This window comes from Aquarana catesbeiana, linkage group LG05 (assembly GCF_042186555.1).
Source record: "Aquarana catesbeiana isolate 2022-GZ linkage group LG05, ASM4218655v1, whole genome shotgun sequence".
NCBI lineage: Eukaryota > Metazoa > Chordata > Amphibia > Anura > Ranidae > Aquarana > Aquarana catesbeiana.
Genome location: NC_133328.1, coordinates 38,020,179 through 38,039,806, shown reverse-complemented (window position 1 = coordinate 38,039,806; position 19,628 = coordinate 38,020,179). Strand labels below are relative to the sequence as shown.

At 41.7% G+C, this 19,628-nt stretch overlaps 1 protein-coding gene across 1 annotated transcript in view; it reads left to right on the top strand.

Moving 5' to 3' along the window:
• The window catches only part of VPS50 (VPS50 subunit of EARP/GARPII complex), a 390,966-nt gene that overhangs the window by 154,659 nt on the left and 216,679 nt on the right, over nucleotides 1-19,628 (top strand). Inside the window, exon 10 of the mRNA XM_073629604.1 lies at nucleotides 11,463-11,505. Within this exon, the coding sequence (XP_073485705.1) occupies nucleotides 11,463-11,505 (43 nt within the window). The remainder of the gene's footprint in view (nucleotides 1-11,462; nucleotides 11,506-19,628) is intronic.

Genomic DNA, 19,628 nt, shown 5'->3' with positions numbered 1-19,628 from the left:
ACAGTGATTATCGCTAGTGGCTGTAGCAGCCACGTGAGATAATCAGAAGCGAACCTGGCAGGCTGGTTGTACCCAAGTTGATTGGTCGATCAATCAACTTGGTACATTCAGCCTGCCCATTAATGGTTTGAATCTCGGCAAATCCTTGCTGAACTGGTCGAGATTCGAACCCTCTTTGGCTTTAGTCACGATAATCAATTGCTCTCTCTGAAAATGGACCATATATAATACTGTAAACAAAAAATATTTTCACAAAGCGGGAGGAGAAAAGGGTCACCACGAGCTTTATGCGTTCCGCCACCATAGCTTTTTCATTAGAAGCAATACATATCAGAATTCCAGATGCATGTGGTTATCCAGGTGTAGCCATCAGCCCAAAACGCCCCAGAGGGGGAGAGTCACCCCCAGGACAATGTACAATTCCCAAAGTGACAACCACTGGAGCAAACTGGGACAAACCGGGCCATCACTTCACCAACCTCCAACATTTGCAATGTTCCAGGATGAAACCGACTGTTGGACCCTAAGCATATCGGGAAGATGTTCAAACACAACCACCATCAGGGAAATGCCACATGGCTGGAGGAAAAGGTCTCTGCATTGTAGTCACAGAGAGATGGAAGTAGTCAGCGGCTAATCACTTGGTTTTGGCAGGACTGGCCCTTAAATTACTCACAGATGAATATTTATATATTTATTTCTAATTTAAATGTCACCACTAACAGCCGGATAAATGTGGCAAAACTACATAAAACAAATGAGGAAAAGAGCCGACGCTTGGATATGAGCATGATAAATGGTATCAGCATTAGAACTGATCTGTGCCTAAAGCTTCATTAAAAAGGATCGCTCCAAATGATGAATGAGCCTTACAGTCTTCCTGGAGATGCAAATGTGGATATTTATATCCAGTAAGGACACACATTCAAAGATCTGACTTACTGCTTATACCCTCTTAAAGTAGAAAACTAAGATGAACAATAAGTTGGGGCTAAGGAAAGAACTGAATATCATTGAATTATTACAATTGTGTGTGATGACCTTCTTATTGTTTCCTTTTATTTTATCTTGAGCCAACTTTGGAGATGAGGGTTCTGGCTGTGGCTGCCCTCTCTACTGCTTAAACCTTTGCTGGTAGCATGATGTCTTCAAGTTCTTGAGTGTTCAAAGCAATATTTAAAGTGTTACTAATCCCAGGACTCTGCATTCACTATATCTGGTCTTCCACAGTACAGAGAACATGGAAATGCAATTATTTTAGTAAATATAAACTGTTAAATACATTTTCTCATTAGCAGTATATAGCAGTCTTATGACTTCTATCAGTGTCTGGTTAAAGCTTGTAGGAGAAGGTTTCATTCTGCTCTGACTGTCCCATGAGGCTGCAGGACCCCTGACCCTCTGTCTGGACAGTGCTGATTTGCCGATCACATGCACCCTCCTAAGAAACAAAAAAAACCTCTGTAGCAATGCACACCAAACTGAGCATGAGCAGAGTGCCCCTGAGGCTCTGTACTATCAGGAGATGGAAAAAAAAATGACCTTTTAAGGAATCACTTTATGCTCCACCGATTTAGCTAGTTTGGTATGCCAAAGCGGAATTCCAGGTATGGGTAGTTACATTGGTCTTGCTTGGACCAATGTAACTATGTATATATCATACCTGTCCGATGCTGCTGGAAATCCCTAAAGTAGACACCTCTCCAGTGAACAGGCAATTGGAGAATGTGATGTCACCACCTTGATTCTCCACCTTGTCCAATCCAAGATCTCTTTCCATTCATTTAGAGAATTAAAGCATTCTCTGAATGGCGCCCATGCCGAGCGGATGATCTGTGTTCAGAATGGAGGAAACCAGCAACTCAGCACAGGGTCCAGGAGCAAATGGACATCACTGGAGAAGCAGTAAAACCTTACATATACCAGGGTGATACTCAGAGATGAAACCAATCCTCCTACAAAAGTTGTACCCGTTTATCTGCAGTATTCTCTACATCCAATCAAACTGCTGAATATGTAAGCTTGTCTAAAAATGCAGAAAAAAGGGGACGGCGAGCTGAAGTTACACATTGCAGAGTTCAGTGAGGAGAGTTCTGAGAGCTGATTGGAGGCAGAACACCCCCCCTCTCCCTCCTTCACACAGCACATAGAAACAGAGTTGAGGATGTCCATCAGCTGGAGATCCCTCCCCATCACCATTTTTCTCTTGGTGTCAGGAATACTCATCAGAATTGATTCATGTTGCTAGCAGAGGAACGAGGCAGCAGACAGAAATGACACTTAAGGGTTGATTTACTAAAATAGGAGCGTGTGAAATCTGGTGCAGCTCTGCATAGAAACCAATCGGCTTCCAGATTTGTTTTGTCAAAGCTTAATTGTAACAAGCTGAAGTTAGAAGCTGATTGTCTATCATGCACTGCTGCACCAGATTGTGCACTCTCCAGTTTTAATAAATCAATCTCTTAGTGTTCTTAATAGAGACAAGTACACACAAGACAAGTATAGAGGGATATGCTTTGTTCCTATTTCATGTCTGAGGTTTACAACCACTTTGAACACTGGGTTATATGCCGCCACCTTCTGGTGATTAGACACTGGCCCCATGGCCCATATAATCTCTCCTACCTCCAGCAATCGCCAGTTTAGTAGCAAGCAATCAGAGATAAAACACCGGGGGGGGGGGTGTGCTGCCGCCCCTTTCCTCTAATCGGCTCTCCTCACAAAGCTCTGCAGAGTGTAAATTCAGCGCCCCGCCCACTTTTCCCTGAACTTCATACAAACTTTGCAAATTCAGCACTTTGGATGTAGAGAAGACTGCAGTTACAACGGTACAACTTATGTAGGAGCATTTTTCATCTCTGTGTATCACCCGGGGATCAACCACTTCACTGGGTAAAGGTAATTGTAAAGGTTTACAAACACTTTATGATTTTCTTTTTAAGAACACATAAAAAGATGACTTGGCATTTTATAGATCTACATGGAGTTCAAATTTAAGCCACTGCAGAGAATTAGATTGCTTTCTATCAAAACACAGTGCAACCTCCATATAACTTTCTCATCGTTTAAAATAAATTGCCTATAGCTTTTAGCCTTACAGTAAGTGACTCCTCTTCAGTTTTACCTCCTTTTTATTTGCCGCAAATTGGACTTCTGGGAGTCTGCCATTTAAAGGGCATAATAACATCAATTTTAATACAGTTGTCCATTTCTGCTTTTGATTAAATTATCCTTTTTTGTGAGACAAAGTACTCAGTATGGCAAAGACAGATTAATTCTTTTTCATGCACTAATATAACCATATATCTGACATGTGCTGTCTTAGAACTTTTTGGCCAATTTTGAAGCCCACTTTATGGAAGATCAAAGATTTTATAAATATTAGATTAAAAGTATATGGATTGGAGAGTTCTTATTGCTCTATCCTAGAAAGCTTTTTTAAAGATGAACTCCCATGTTTTTTCTAAAGAATGGAAGAAAACATCTTGCATTTGTGTGTATATACCGTGGCGAAAATAATAATTTGATCCCCTGCAGATTTTGTAAGTTTGTCCACTTCAGTGAGTAAAGTATTTGATCCCCTACCAACAATAATTCTGGCTCCCACAGACTGGCTAAAGTATGTGCTCATCTGGTACATAGATTAGTCTAAGAAGGTACTCCTAACAACAACTCGTTATGTGTATAAAAGATACTTGTCCACAGAATCTTTCTTCCATTCAAACTTTACCATCATGGGCAAGATCAAAGAGCTGTCAAAGGACCTCAAGGACAAGATTGCAGACTTGCACAAGGCTGTAATGGGCTACAAGACCATCAGCAAGACGCTTGGTGAGGAGGAGACAACTGTTGGATCGATTATTTGCAAATGGAAGAAATACAAGCTCCATGCAAGATTTCACTTCATGGGGTAAGGATGATCATGAGAAAAGTTAGGGAGGAGCCCAGAACTACACGGGATGTGATTGTGAATGATCTCAAGGAAGTTGGAACCCACGGTTACCAAGCAAACCATTGGTAGCACAATATGCCGCCATGGATTGAAATCCTGCAGCGCCCGCAAGGTCCCCCTCCTCAAGAAGGCACATGTACAGGCCCGTTTGAAGTTTGCCAATGGACATCTAAATGATTCAGAGAAAGGACTGGGAGAAAGTGCTGTGGTCAGATGAGACCAAAACTGGGCTTTTTGGCATTAACGTGACTCGCCGTGTTTGGAGGAAGAAAAATGCTGACTATGACCCTAAGAACACCATCCTTACAGTCAAGCACAGAGGTGGAAACATTAAAACATTATGCTTTGGGGCTGTTTTTCTGATAAAGGTACAGGTTGACTTTGCCATATTGAGGGGCCATTGGACAGGGCTATGTATTGTAAAATCTTGGTTGAGGACCTCCTTCCCTCAGCCAGATCACTGAAGATGGGTCATGGATTTAGGCATGACAATGACTCAAAATGTACTGCCAAAGCAACAAAGTAGGGGATCAAGAAGAAGCACATTAAGGTCATAGAGTGGCCTAGCCAGTTTTCAAAATGTGTGTGTGCTAGAGTTCCAGGGGGCCCTCGACAACAACTGGGAAATTTCCAGGAGCCATGACATCACCCATAGGCTCTCCTGGCTCAGCCATTATCAGTGCTCCATTCTGTCCCCTTGTGTTATGAATAAACCTGTATTACAGGCATCGTGCAGATTTTTAATCATCCTCAGCACAATGGGACAAATTGAAGCCTTACAAAAGTAGTTTTCCATTCAGCTCACTGCGCAGCTCCCCTGCTAACTATTGGATTATCGATTTATGAGCGAACTGTGAGCTCCTCACCTTGTTTAGAGAAGATGGACAATGCAGTCATTTAAAAGCAGGTTTGGAAAGCAGCTAACAACTTGCAATTGATTAGACTTCAGCATTTTGCAAGTGTTTGTCATCTATCTGTGCTAGGTACTTAAAAAGATCTTAATTCAAACTGCGTTTGCCGCATGAGTGAGTACAGGGCAATTAACTGCTACTTGTAGTGCATCTTTCTGTCCGCCCCACCTCAGCATAAGAGAAATATTTCCTTCACTTGTTGTGCCTGCAGTGTGAAAATAATTCAAACGTAGACAAGAAAATGCGCTTCCTAAAACTGAACTCCAGTCAATCTTAAAAAAAATTGTAGTATGTGCCCTTCATGTTTGTGTTGTCTCTGAACCAGCATCCCAGTCCAAGGAGTGAATGCTGACCCTGGAAGACTCCTAAACAAAGATGAAATCCTTGTATTGGGGAGTGGGGAGACTACTATGATCTCTGCGAGCAGTAATAAATTCCTGGAAATGTCATACTTACACATTACATAGCATGAATATATTTTGAGGATTCCTCTGTAAACCTGTTTACTTAAAGCGGGAGTCCGGCGACCAATCTTTTTTTTTTTTTTTTTTAGGTCATTGAGACACTTTGCTAATCCCAAAATAATACTCACAGTTTGGGTGTAATATTTCCGCCTCTGTCTGTTTTCGTACTGAAGAATAACTTAAAAAATGCTATGCTGGTTGTTTCCATCTTGCTTGTGGGCATGTAAAGCCCACAAGCATTGATTTCCTGGATGCGGTGAACGCTGTTCATTCACAGCTTGTTCACACGCATGATCATTGTTTCCGCACTGAAACTTGGGAAGCCTGACACTAAGCTCCCAGGAGACAGTGCGGCGCCGGTGAAATGCAATAAACACGCCTACTCCCATGGGAGGAGAGACAGGAAGTGCCACAATAAAGTACAATATAAAGGTAATTACAGCGATAAAAAAATTTTTCGTGCGACATTTGAACATCTATGCAATTAACTGAAGGGGGTAAGATTAAGTTAAAAATTTGAGTGGAACCCCGCTTTAAAGGCTAAGTTCACCTTTTTTTTTCTTCTAAATTCCAGCTCCCCTATGTACCAGTATAGCATTAATGTACTTATTTTGCAGACATAAAACCGCACGTGGGAGCAGAATCTGCAAGGTCTGTGACGGCTCTGTGTGTCCCAGAACCCCCCCCCCAACACACACACACAGAACACCAAGCACCACTGTCCCTATTCGCACTAGTCTCACTTCACCTTTTGAGTGACAAAATTCTTGCTGCTCAGATTTATTCTCCTCCTGAACCAAAATCTTGTGACTGCTGCTTTCTCCCCGAGATCCTCTGCACTACTTTGCTCCAGACTTACCATTCTCCCAAGGCAGCTGGCTACCCAAGGAAGAATCGGCTCATCTGGTCTATTTCTCAACAACTCTGGTGGCCTAGTCTCCGCGCTGATGTAACCTCCTTTGTAGCTGCGACACCTTCTAGTGGGGCTCCTACAACCCATATCTAATGGAGAGGACTTGGACCCACTTGCCCATGAATTTTATTGTGAAGTTACCAAACTCCCAGGGCAACACAGTTATTCCTATGGTGGTTGACCGATTCTCAAAGATGTCCCATTGTATTCCACTTAAGAAATTGTCTACATCCAAAGAACTGGCATCCATTTTCGCTTGGGAGGTCTTTCAGTTACATGGGCTACTCAAGGTTAGAGAAAGTACAAGGTTATTATCTTGGACAGGGGTAGCCAGTTTGTCTCCAGATTTTGGAGAGCCTTTTGTGCACAATTGGAAATTCAGCTTTACTTCTCCTCTGCGTATCACCCGCAGTTCAGTTGGGGCCGCAGAATGAGCCAACCAAGCCATGGAGCAGTTTCTACGTTGCTATATTTCTGATCACCATAACAACTGGTCAGACTTCTTACCTTGGGCGGAGTTTGCTCAGACCCGTCCTTGCCTTAGTGTTATCAATGCCGTATCCTGATTGTCTGTTTCTCATTTGTTTCTCAAAGAATTCCTTCTAACATGCGTATTTCAAATGTATTCCATGTCTCCTTATTAAAACCTTTGACGTGCAAGTGCTTCACCACCTCAGTACCACCCCCTCGCCGGGTTCAGGTTGAGAACCATGAAGGGTATGAGGTATGAGATGCAATCAATCATTGACTCCTGTAGGTTCCGTGAGCACATACAGTACCTTGTTCATGGGAAAGGGGGCGGTCTGGAGGAACCTTCTTGGGACTCATCCTGGGACTCATCCTGGGACGTACATGCTCCTGTCCTCCTCTGTGCTTTCCATAGACTTTTTCCCCTCAAACCTGGAGCCCCTCTGAGGGGGAGGGATCATTGAGGAGGGGGTACTGTCAGAGCTGGGCTATTAGCAGCTCCCTTCTCTGTGCTCAGGCCGCTCAGCTGCCAGATAATTTTCAGTAATCATTGATCCTCTAGTGGCTCACCTGGTTATCATTACCTGCTCATTAGTCTCAACTACAGCCAGCCCCTTCTGGCTATTTAAACTGCCTTGTTCATTCCTTTCCTACCTTCAACTTGGTCAAACATATCTGGAAATTCTCTGCTGTGTTCCTGTGAAAGACTTTGCCCGGTTGACGTCCCTTCTGGTTCCTGATCCTGTCATTCTGCCTCTGACTACACTGATCTCTGATTTCCTGATTACCGGCCTGTCTGACTACCCGATTTGGTTACCGATCCCGGGTTTATGTTTGACTACGTTTACTGTTCTGTTCCATTTTTACCATTATGTTTAAAAGGTGTGATTTTTTTTTTTTTTTTACTGCATTTTTGTCTCGTCTGATTCATGGTTACTGACAGTAACAGGATTTATGAATCGGTCAAACCAAAATATGACGAAAAATAGAGATTTCAGATAAATACCCCAGGAAAGTATTTGACACGCTTGAAAGTATATTAAAATGTTAGAGTTATTGTAAAGCTTTAACTTTTTTTTTAATAACATAACATGTGATACCTGCTCTGTGCAATGGTTTTGCACAGAGCAGCCCCAGTCCCCCTCTTCTTGGGTTTCCCGTCGACGCTCCTCTCCCTGTCAAGATCCCCCATAGACTGCTGCTTTCTATAGGGGCGGGCTTGCTCCTGAGCCACCCTTCTTGAGTCTACCACAGACTCAGCTTGGCTCCCTCATTACAGGATTTGATTGTCAGCAACAGGAGCCAATGTCTCCTGTTGCTATCAATCTGCCCAGTGAGGAGGGAGAGAGCAGAAAGGGCTGCTGTTTTCATGCACTGCGCTGGATCGAGATCGGGCTTAGGCAAGTATAAGCGTGAGAGAGATCCTGGGACACAGAAGGCATTTTTACCTTAATGCGTAGAATGCATAACGTAAAAAGAAAAAACTTTTAGGCTTTAGAACCACTTTAATACTACTATTATTATAAACATTTCAAAGTCCATTCAAGGTGCATGTTATGGCCATAAATAACAATAAAATGTTCTGTTAAAAACTGTATAAACAATATATATTATTCCAATATATTCCACAGTGAAAAATAGTCCATAAATGAAAAGCAGTGAAAAAAGTATGTTACGACCAAACACATCCTAACTAAATCGCTAGTCTACGTGTTTCACAGGGTATTCAGCTTCCTCAGGACTGGGCTTGAGGGGCCCTGTAAATGTGTCAGTTGTGTTTTACAGACTGTATAATTTCTCCCCCAGAATAACAGGTGCTCTTTAGTATCTATTTTAATGTGAGCAATATTAAAGCCGTTATTTATTCAGCTTGAAAACCAGTCTTGTTCTGACTTTGTTCTGTGTGATTTTATCCTATTAATAGAAACCGTTGTTATCTGTTGTCCTCAATCCATTCACACGTTTTCTTTCATCTTCATAGATGTCCGCTCTACCCGAGGCACTAAATTGTAGTAATTATTTTTTATAATGTATCAAAGTACCAGCATTAGATATGGACCCCTGACTTGTGCATTTATCAGTCATGCATGTAATAGAAGTCTCCATCTACATGTGTTATACGTCCATTCTCCATCGTATTATGGTGTAATTGCTGTAAGGCCATTCACATAATTGCTGGATGTCATTTGCTACATGGAATTGGACACCATAGTCACTTTCTTGAGTTAATTCTTTCTAATGTGTAATAAAAATTCCTAATGTTACCAATTGAAGGGGGAATGCATAACAATGTTGGAGGCAAGGACGGGTCTGATTGCAACTGCTTTTTTTAGTATCAAGAAAAATAAAAAGTACAATGGTTTTATTTTATTTTAAATCTTTTTTAAAAGTACATCACAAGCTATTTTTAAGTTTTGGATAAAATAGGGAATGGTTAAAACCCCCTGACAAGGCTTTATTTATTTATTCATATATATATTTTGCGCTTTCACTTGCTGTCTTGTGATATAACAGAAAGTGAGATGTCATGTTTCTTCAAAGGAGGGCTGCTGTTAGAGATCAGAGGGAACCCATACAGCCTACCTGACAGGGCCCTCCCCCGAAAATATCAAAATGATATTTTCTCTAAAAATATATTAAAATCATTATTAGAGGACACAAACATAACTTAAAGTGATTGTAAACGATCACCTTGTAAAACAACCTAGTTTAAAATAGAAATGAAAGGCAAAACATTTTTTTATAATCACATTCCCTTTGTTCTCAGCTGCATAAGAGCTGGGGGAAGAGAAGCAGCAGCACACTGAGCTTCCCACTGAATGGCTGTGCAGCGGGGGCATGTCAGGACAAGTCTGATAATTGCAATCAATTATGTGCCATGCTTCACAGGCAGGGGGATTGGTACAGCTAGGGGTGGGGGGTAATTGCATGATTGATTGCCCTGTGGGTCTCTCCCTGCAGCAGCTGAAAGCCGGCGGGAGGGAGAAGGGGAGAAAGGGCTTCCAGTTGCTGCAGAGAGAGACACATAGGGCATTGTTCCTGTAATTGCCCTCTTGCGCCCCCCCCATTGCACTCCCTGTCCTGCCCCAACTGATTTCCCCTGCTGTGTGCCCTCGCTTGCCTGTAATCTTCCCAGTCCCCCCTTGTTGCACCCATCCTCCTCCCTGTCCTGCCCACAACTGATTCCCCCTGCTGTGTGCTCTTTGTTCCTGTAATTCCCAATGCTGCTTGGGACCCATACAGGTGGACCAGTGGTACCCCCTTATTGGCAGCCCTGCTTCAAAGTGATGGAAAATATTCTTTTAGTTGTCCCCTCTATTTCTAACCCACTGACAGTACTCATCAGGACACACAGAGAGGATGAATCTTCCCAAGGGGGAACCAGAAACCAATAAAAACCTAGACCAAAAATAGCCAGCGTATTTTTGTCCTTGTCTGTGGTTTTACACAGTATGTCCATTGACTGTGCTTTCCCCACAAGGCATGAAAGGTGAAAGTACGGGATGGATAGTTCTATAAACAATAAAAACCTGACAGATACATTTTGGTGGTTTTTTTTCAGTACAATATACAGTGCATCCGGAAAGTATTCACAGCGCTTCACTTTTTCCACATTTTGTTATGTTGCAGCCTTATTCCAAAATGGATTCAGTTCATTACTTTCCTCAAAATTATACAAGCAAAACCCCATAATGACAACGTAAAATAATTTTGTTTGAAATCTTTAGTTGGCCCCTAAAAGTCGCACATCTAGGTGTCCTGGAGTGGTGAGTAGAGTGGTAACCTCAGGCTGGACTCCAGCCAGGCCACGCTTCCAACACGTTTCCCTCTGCCCCATGGAACTTAGTCAAAGGAATAAAACTATTATTGCTGTGTTAATGCTGCTGACGGACTATATAATTGTCATATACCTGGGTGTCCTTGAATCGGGATGTTCCTGGTTCCGCAGCTGCAGCTTTACCTGTCGTGTCACTGAGGGAGCTCTGGAGTTGTCACAATGTTCTCCCAGCTTGATGCTTTGCCTTAGACTCACTAGCCCCACCTGCTGCCAGCTGCAGACAATGTGCAATCAAGCAGCCTATAAATAGCAGCATTTCCTGTTACTCAGGGCCCGTTTGTAATGTAAGGTACCAGTGGTAGGTAGTGTCCCGAAGTGGAGCTTGTGTGCTGAGGATTCAGGCGAAAATGTAGTTAGGCAAGTCAGGTCGCCAACAGATCAGGCAATGCGGTATACAATCGAAATCCAGAGAGTGGTCAGGCAGGCAGAGGTCATTCACGAGCTGGCGATGAAGTACAAAATCAGCAGGCTGGAGAGTGGTCAAGAATTCAGGCAGAAGTCCATACACGGTCATCAGAATCACAGAGCTATCAATACATCCAGGGAGCTAGTCCACACAAACGGGCACTGAGTAACAGGAAGTGCTGCTATTTATGGGCTGCTTGATTGTACATTGTCCGCAGCTGGCAGCAGGTGGGGCTAGTGAGTCCAAGGCAATGCATCAAGCTGGGAGAACATTGCGACAACTCCAGAGCTCCCCCCCGTGGCACAACAGGTAAGGCTGCAGATGTGGAACCAGGAGCATCCCGATTCAAGGACACCCAGGTACACAACAATAATGTGTGTCATTTTTTTCCCCATACCTCCCTACACTTTAACTATCTGTTTCTTTACAGTCATTAGCCAGTACTGGTGACATGTTACATTGTCAGTATTTGTGTTCTTCTGTGCTAATGTTGTTTTATGTATTTTGCAGTGACCTGAATTCAAAACTGCAAGACACTTTGGAACAAATTGAGGTAAGATGCTTATTAAGCATTGTTGGTCTGATGTGATTGGATATTAGACGTAATTGGGCAATTAGAGGTAAACATGTGTTGCTTTTGTTCTTGTTGTGTGTTTACTGGTTGATATAATAGACGGGATTAACAAATTAAAGTCCAATTACAGCCAAGTAAAAATGCTTTTAAGCTGAACTAAAGGTAAAGGGCAACACACTGCGAGTAGGTAGTCTACTTATCACAGAGGAGACGCGCAAAGTATTTTCTGCGATAAAATAAACTTACCTACATTCTTGATTTTTTGTTTACCTTAATGCATTCTCTGTGTTAAAGTAAGAAAACTCCTGAGTACAGATGCCCCCCCCCCCCTTTATACTGATATACTGTACTTATCCAAGCCTGATCTCAATCCAGCTGTCAGAAACCATGTAATCAGACCAAGACAGAAGTACAGTTAAATCACACTTGTTTAATAATAAAAGTAAATAGAACAAACATAGTTTTTTTCAGAAACCGGAACGGATAGTCAGACAAGCCAAACGTCAGGGAGCCAAAGATGAGCGTAGTAAAACAGCAAGCAGGAAATGGAGCCAGAAGGGATGTCAGCCAAGCAAGTCTTCTAACAGGAATGTAGGAGAGCATCTCTGTGATGTTTGACTAAGGCGAAGGCAGAGAACCTCTGGACTGGACGGATTAAGTAGGCAGGACTGGCGAGCAGGATATCATCAACAGCTGAGAAACTGTGGAGAGATAGGAGCTGGCAAATAGCTAATAGCTGTGCGGCCAGCTCAGAGAAGGAAGGGCTGAGCCCAGCCCTGACGCCAGCATTGCGCACAAGAGCAGCGGTTCTCTCGGCTCTCTCCCTCCTCATTGGCTAAGAGACAGCAGCAGGAGCCACTGGCTCCCTGCTGAAGCAGCTGAGATTCAAACCACCTATGGCTAGCTTTAGGCGCAGCTCCATCTTTTGTGAGCTCCACATCTAAGTCTGTTAAGCTGCAATATATTACATTTTTGCTTTGAAATTTAGCTTTAAAGAGGAAGTTGAAATGTTTATATAGGTGTGTGTGTATGTATGTGTATGATACAAGTGTTGTAAATTATTTTGCTGTTCAGTGAGTTAAATAAGTATTTGATCCCCAAGCAAAAATGACTTGGTACTTGATGGAGAAACCCTTGTTAGCAAGCACAGAGGTAAGACGTTTCTTGTAGTTGGTTACCAGGTTTTTACACATCTCTGTAGGGATTTTGGTCCACTCTTCTTTTCAGATCTTCTCTAAATCCTTAAGGTTTCTTGGCTATCGCTTGGCAACGCAAAGTTTCAGCTCCCTCCACATATTTTCTATAGGATTAAGGTCTGGAGACTGGCTAGGCCAATCCATGACCTTAATGTGCTTCTTCCTGAGCCCACTCCTTTGTTGCCTTGGCGATACGTTTTGGGTCATTGTCATGCTGGAAGACCCATACATGACCCATCTTCAGTGTTCTGGCTGAGGGAAGAAGATTCTCATCCAAGATTTTACAATACATGACCCCCATCCATTGGTCCCTCAATGCGGCAAAGTCGGTCTGTACCTTTAGCAGAGAAACAACCCCAAAGTATCATGTTTCCACCTCCATGCTTGACTGTAGGGATGGTGTTCTTAGGGTCATAGTCAGCATTTTTCTTCCTCCAAACATGCCAAGTCGTGTTAATTCCAAAGAGCTCAATTTTGATCTCATCTGACCACAGCACTTTCTCCCAATACTTCTCTGAATCAATTAGACGTTCATTGGCAAACTTCAGTACATGTGCCTTCTTGAGAAGGGGAACCTTGTGGGCGCTGCAGGATTTCAATTTATGTCAGCTATTGTGTTATCAATGGTTTGTTTGATGACTGTGGTCCCAACTGCATTGAGATCATTCACAAGCTCCTCCTATATATGATCATCCTTACCCCATGATTCGAAACCTTGCATGGAGCTCCACACCGGGGGCAATTGATGGTTATTTTGTATTTCTTCCATTTTGTGAATAATCGCTCCAACAGTTGTCTCCTTCTCACCAAGCTTCTTGCTGATGGTCTTGTAGCCCATTCCAGCCTTGTGTAGGTCTATAATCTTGTCCCTGATGTCCTTAGACAGCTCTTTGGTCTTGCCCATGATGGTAAGGTTTGAATGAAAGAAAGAAATTCTGTGGACGGCTGTCTTTTATACATATAAAACACCTAAAACTGACAGGACTAATCTGTGTATTTTTATTATTATACAGGATTTATATAGCGCCAACAGTTTGCGCAGCGCTTTACAACATGAGGGCAGACAGTACAATTACAATACAAATCAATACAGGAGGGATCAGAGGGCTCTGCTCATTAGAGCTTACAATCTAGAAACCACATAAGCACATACTGTAGTCAGTCAGTGGGGGCCAGAATTATTGTTGGTTGGTAGGGGATCAAATACTTATTTTATTCACTGAACTGCAACTCAATTTATAACATTTGCATCGTGTTTTTTTTTTTTTTTTTTTATGGATTTTTGGTTGATATTCTGTCTCTATCATTTAAAATACACCTATGATAACAATTTATAGGCCCTTCAGTTAAGTGGACAAATGTCCAAAATCTGCAGGGAATAAAATGATAATTTTCCCCACTGTTATGTAATAGTTATATTTTTTTGTTTTTGTTTTTAAAAAAAAAAAAAAAAAAAATTCTATAGATATATATATAAAATGAAAGGTGTTTTATTTGGAGTTTGTTGCTTTAATGCTAATTTGTTGCTGTTCTTTACACTTTCAAGTCAATGTTTCCTTTGATGATTTCCATTTTAATTGGCTATCGCAACGCTGTAGATGTAAAACATGTCATCATTGTCACGCTTTATGTCTGCATGTCAAAATGTGATTGTTTAGCCATTTGCAGTGAGAATGCTTCTATCCCTTTTATCCATAGATTATAGATGATTACTATGCATATAAGACAAACACAGGTTGATGGGAATGATTTCCCCGGGGTTAGCGCGTGTCGGGGCTTCGTCTTTATTGGTCAGATGAATTATTTATCAAAACAGCTCCGTTCATTTACAGTGTGCAGCTTTAATATCTTTCCCAGAGCCAATATTAACTTCAGCAGTAATAACTCCCGCTGCTCAAAAATCGTTTGCATAGAGAATGTTATTCCTCCTGGTTTTGTTTTGTGATTTATTTTCATTATTATCAGTCAGACGTCACCTATTTTATTACATCTCCTTTCTGTGACCACTTATTTTTCACCTGATGCATTTTAATAGAGACTCCACTGAGTGCTATTTGTATGGTAAAGTTCATCCTTTGGCAAAAATGAAAGAAACCCAATGACCCCCCTCCCCCTCCCCCTCCCCATCCCTGTCCTTACCCATTCAGACTTTTTTTTTCTTTTTAAACCAAAGTCTTCTGTTTTTGCTCCTGTACAGGCAGTGCCTTGAAAAAGTATTCATACCCCATGTTACAACCGAAAAACGTAAATGTATTTTATTGGAATTTTATATGATAGACCAACACAAAGTGGCACATAATTGTGAAGTGGAAGGAAAATGATAAATGGTTTTAAACATTTTTTCCAAATAAACATGTGAAAAGTGTGGGGTGCATTTGTATTCAGCCCCCCTGAATCAATACTTTGTAGATCCTCCTTTCGCTGCAATTACAGCTGCAAATCTTTGTGGGGATGTCTCTACCAGCTGTGCACATCTAGAGTGACATCTTTGCCCATTCTTCTTTACAAAATAGCTCAAGCTTTGTCATATTGGATGGAGAGTGTCTGTGAACAACAATTTTCAAGTCTTGCCACAGATTCTCAATTGGATTTTGGTCTGGACTTTGACTGGGCCATTCTAATACATGAATATGCTTTGATCTAAACCAGTGGTCCTCAACCCTGTCCTCAAGTACCCCCAACAGGCCATGTTTTTGAAATTTCTCTTAGATAGAATAGCTGTCCAAAATACCAAGCCATTGACTGTGATTAAAAGTACCTGTGCAAGATAAAGGATAATGTGCAGACCTGGCCTGTTGAGGACAGGGTTGATCTAAACCATTCCATTGTAGTTCTGGCTGTATGTTTAGGGTCGTTGTTCTGCTGGAAGGCGAACATCTGCCTCAGTCTCAAGTCTTTTGCAGACTCTAACAGGTTTTCTTCTAAGATTGCCCTGTATTTGGCTCCATCCATCCTCCCATCACCTCTGACCAGCTTCCTGTCCCTGCTGAAGAAAAGCATCCCCACAACATGATGCTGCCACCACCATGTTTCACGGTGGGGATGGTGTGTTCAGGGCGATGTTCATTGTTAGTTTTCCGCCATACGTAGCATTTTAATTTTAGGCCAAAAATTTCAATTTTGGTCTCATCTGACCAGAGCACCTTCTTCCACGTTTGATGTATCCCCCACATGGCTTCTTGCAAACTGCAAATGGGGCTTCTTATGACTTTCTTTCAACAATGACTTTCTTCTTGCCACTCTTTCATAAGTGCCAAATTTATGGAGTAAATAGTTGCCCTGTGGACAGATTCTCAAACCTGAGCTGTGGATCTCTGCAGCTCCTCCAGAGTTACCATAGGCCTCTTGGCTACTTCTCTGATTAATGCTCTCCTTGCCCGGCCTGTCAGTTTAGGTGGACGGCCATGTCTTGGTAGGTTTGCAATTGTGCCATACGCTTTCCATTTTCGGATGTTGGATTGAACAGTGCTCCGTGAGATGTTCAAAGGTTGGGATATTTTTTTATAAAAATTAATTTAATAAAATTTAATAAATTTAATAAAAAAAAGATGTATCTCTGCGCTGTGGTGGGACGGCAGCCGACACAGATAAGTAATATACCAAACTTATAAATAATCTTAAGAAAAAGTGTGTAGTGCCAAAAGTAAATGAACAGCGATGAGATGAGAATACTGTGTATTCATTGAAATAAAGTCCAAAAAAAGTATTAAAAGTGGAAAAAAAAAAGTCCAATCTTGTGGATGGAAATCAACAATAAAAAAACAATGTAGTGAAAAATATAGATTTAACCACCCCACCCACCGTCGTTTTATGTGATGATTTTGAAGGAGGATATCGTTGTTATGGCAGCAGCTTGCTGCCATAACCCCGGTATCCTCTTCTTCAGTGGGCGGTCCGCTACAAAATAAAAGTGGTCCCTGCGGTGGATTCGCCAGGAGATCACTTTTATCGGCGGCGGGAGAGGGACCCCCCTATTACAAGGGATGTTTACGTTCCTTGTAATAGGAATAAAAGTGACACTTTTTTTTTTTTTTTAAACAGTGTAAAATGTAAAAACATGTAAAATAAATAAGAAAAAAAAAAAAATTTAAATGCGCCCCGTCCCGACGAGCTCGCGTGCAGAAGCAAACCCATACGTGACTAGCGCCTGCATATGAAAACGGTGTTCAAACCACACATGTGGGGTATTGCCGCAATAGTTAGAGCGAGAGCAGTAATTCTAGCCCTAGACTTCCTCTGTAACTTAAAACATGTAACCTGTAGAATTTTTTAAACGTCGCCTATGGAGATGTTTAAGGGTAAAAGTTTGTCGCCATTCCACGAGCGGGCGCAATTTTGAAGCGTGACATGTTGGGTATCAATTTACTCGGCGTAACATTATCTTTCACAATAACTTTACTGTTGTCTTATTTTTTAATTCAAAAAAGTGTATTTTTCCCAAAAAAGTGCACTTGTAAGACCACTGCGCAAATACGGTGTGACAGAAAGTATGGCAACGACCACCATTTTATTCTCTAGGGTGTTAGAAAAAAGAAAAAGTATAATGTTTGGGGGTTCTAAGTAATTTTTTAGCAAAAAAAACTGTTTTTAACTTGTAAACAACAAATCTCAGAAAGCGGCTTGGTCTTTAAGTGGTTAAATGTACAGTCCCATGATAGGCTCAGCAATATAAACTTATAGGTGAAAACACAATACAGTTAAACCTCGGATTACGAGCATAATCCGTTCCAGGAGAATGCTCGTAATCCAAAGTACTCGCATATCAAAGCAAGTTTTCCCATTGAAGTCAATGGAAACGAAAATAATTTGTTCCGCATTGACTTCAGGGACCCGAGAAGAGGAGGATCCGGGCTGCTCTGTGCGAAACCACTACTCAGAGCATGTAAGTATAACATGTTTGTTATTTTAATAAAAAAAAAACAAAAAAAACTAGACTTTAAAATCACCTTAAAGTCTAAATCCTTTTGTTTTCAACCAACATTTGAGGATTTTACAGCCATTTGCTTTTTTTCCTCTTTATTTAGTAATTAACGTGAAGATTACTTTTAGAAACATAGATTTCTCCTGGCACAAATATATCCTGTCTGCTGGCGAAGATAAATATTTTTGTCCTTCGCATCACAAGTCAAAACTTCATCAAGCGGCAAATAGAAATCCTATAAAAAAAATGTTGCTTACTTAAAAATTGGATTTTGAGATTAAGTTTAGAAGAGTTAATAGAGCAAATATTTTATTTTGGAGTCAACGCCAGATTATTGAACGATAAAGTGCTATAAAAACACGGTCTGGGTGACAGTTCCCAAAGTGTCATCTCTGAACTGAGATAGAACAAAAGACTTTAAATCTCTTTTGTACCGGTATATTAAATTACTTTCTATAACAGAAAAGGCGGTGTTTCACAAGTTGTTGGGCATGATGTTATTGCTTTTTTTAAATTTAATAAAAAAAAGTGAATCATCAACTTTGTACTCTCAAGCATTTTTTCTTCATATTTTTATGTCTTTTTGTTTTTGTTTATCATCTTGGCCCCAAGGATTGCGCTGATGATACATATCTGAAGCTAAAAAAAAAAGTTACAAGAAGTTTGCAAAGGTTCTCATTTATCAAGGTCACCGTATAGTTAGTAATAATGTTGTCTTTTTTTTTTAGCTTTTCCAAGCCATTTCTTCAGTTCATATGAGCGTCAGGAAGATCCCCCAGCATTTAGCTTTTCAGCAGACTAGAACCACTTTCTCTGAACATGGGTGAGGGCCTTCATCACCATCTGCCCACCACATATAATGCCCTTTTAGTGCCTGTTCACATCTACGCGGCTTCAACAGCCGACATCCTCCGTGACTTCATTGCAGCATGCTCGCGACTTCATTAACCAAGGTCAATGCAAGTCGTGATTTAGTCGCCCTAAAGTAGTGCTGGAACCTTTCTCTAAGTAGCTGTGATTGCCGTTAATGGGTTGCGACTTTAAGTCGCATGACAAGGCATGGCAGTGTGAACTGGCACTTAAAGCAGAAATAAGAGGGGCTATAGTTGCCTTTCCTTTAGTGGTTCCCATCCCTCGCCGGTGACGGCATCTTTTCCTGGGTGCCCGTCAGACCCCAGATCTCTCCTCTGGACTCCAGAGCATCTGATCAAACTGAGATCTGTGTGATCAGATGCTTTTACTAGCCGATAACTGCTTGTTTACATGAGACTGAAACCAGAAGTGAATAAATCCTCATCGCCCTAGGTTTCTGATGTCAAAGAGAGGACAAAACAACATCTGTTCAGTGAACTGGATGCTTCCGGTCAGAGTGGTCCCGGGATCCCTGATGTGTCCGGGAGAGATGGTGGCTACAGAAGGGGGGAAGGAAGGGGGATGGACCCCCTTCCGCCTCCACTCACTTCTGCAACAAAGAGAAGCACCATCTGCAATGTTTTACTTTAATCCAAGGATGTCTTATGACGTCCTATGGGTGGGAAGAGGTTATAAATTTCAGGTATGGTGACTTTTGCAGTGGTCCAGCTTGCACCAGTGTATGTATGTGTCATACATCTGGAAATCACTGTAGTAAGCAGTTCACTGCTAATCCAATGATCTCCACTAAATTCTGAGTCCCATGCCGAGTGGATACCTTCCTGCACTGTGAAAACAAGAGGTCACTCGCTCAGCACAAGTGCTATCGAAGGAACGCTTTCCTCAGTGAATGTAAAGTATTCTCTAATTGGATGAAGTGGAGATGGGTTGGTGATCCCCACCTCATCCAATCAGAGAACACTTTGCATTCATTGAAAAAATGCAAAGTGTTCTCTGGATGCTCCCGTGCTAAGCTAGTGAGCAGTTGTGTTTAGTAAGCAGCAGGACAGTCGCTTGGCACGAGACCCAGAAGCTAGTGGAGATCAGCGGAATAGCATTGCTTACTGCAGCGA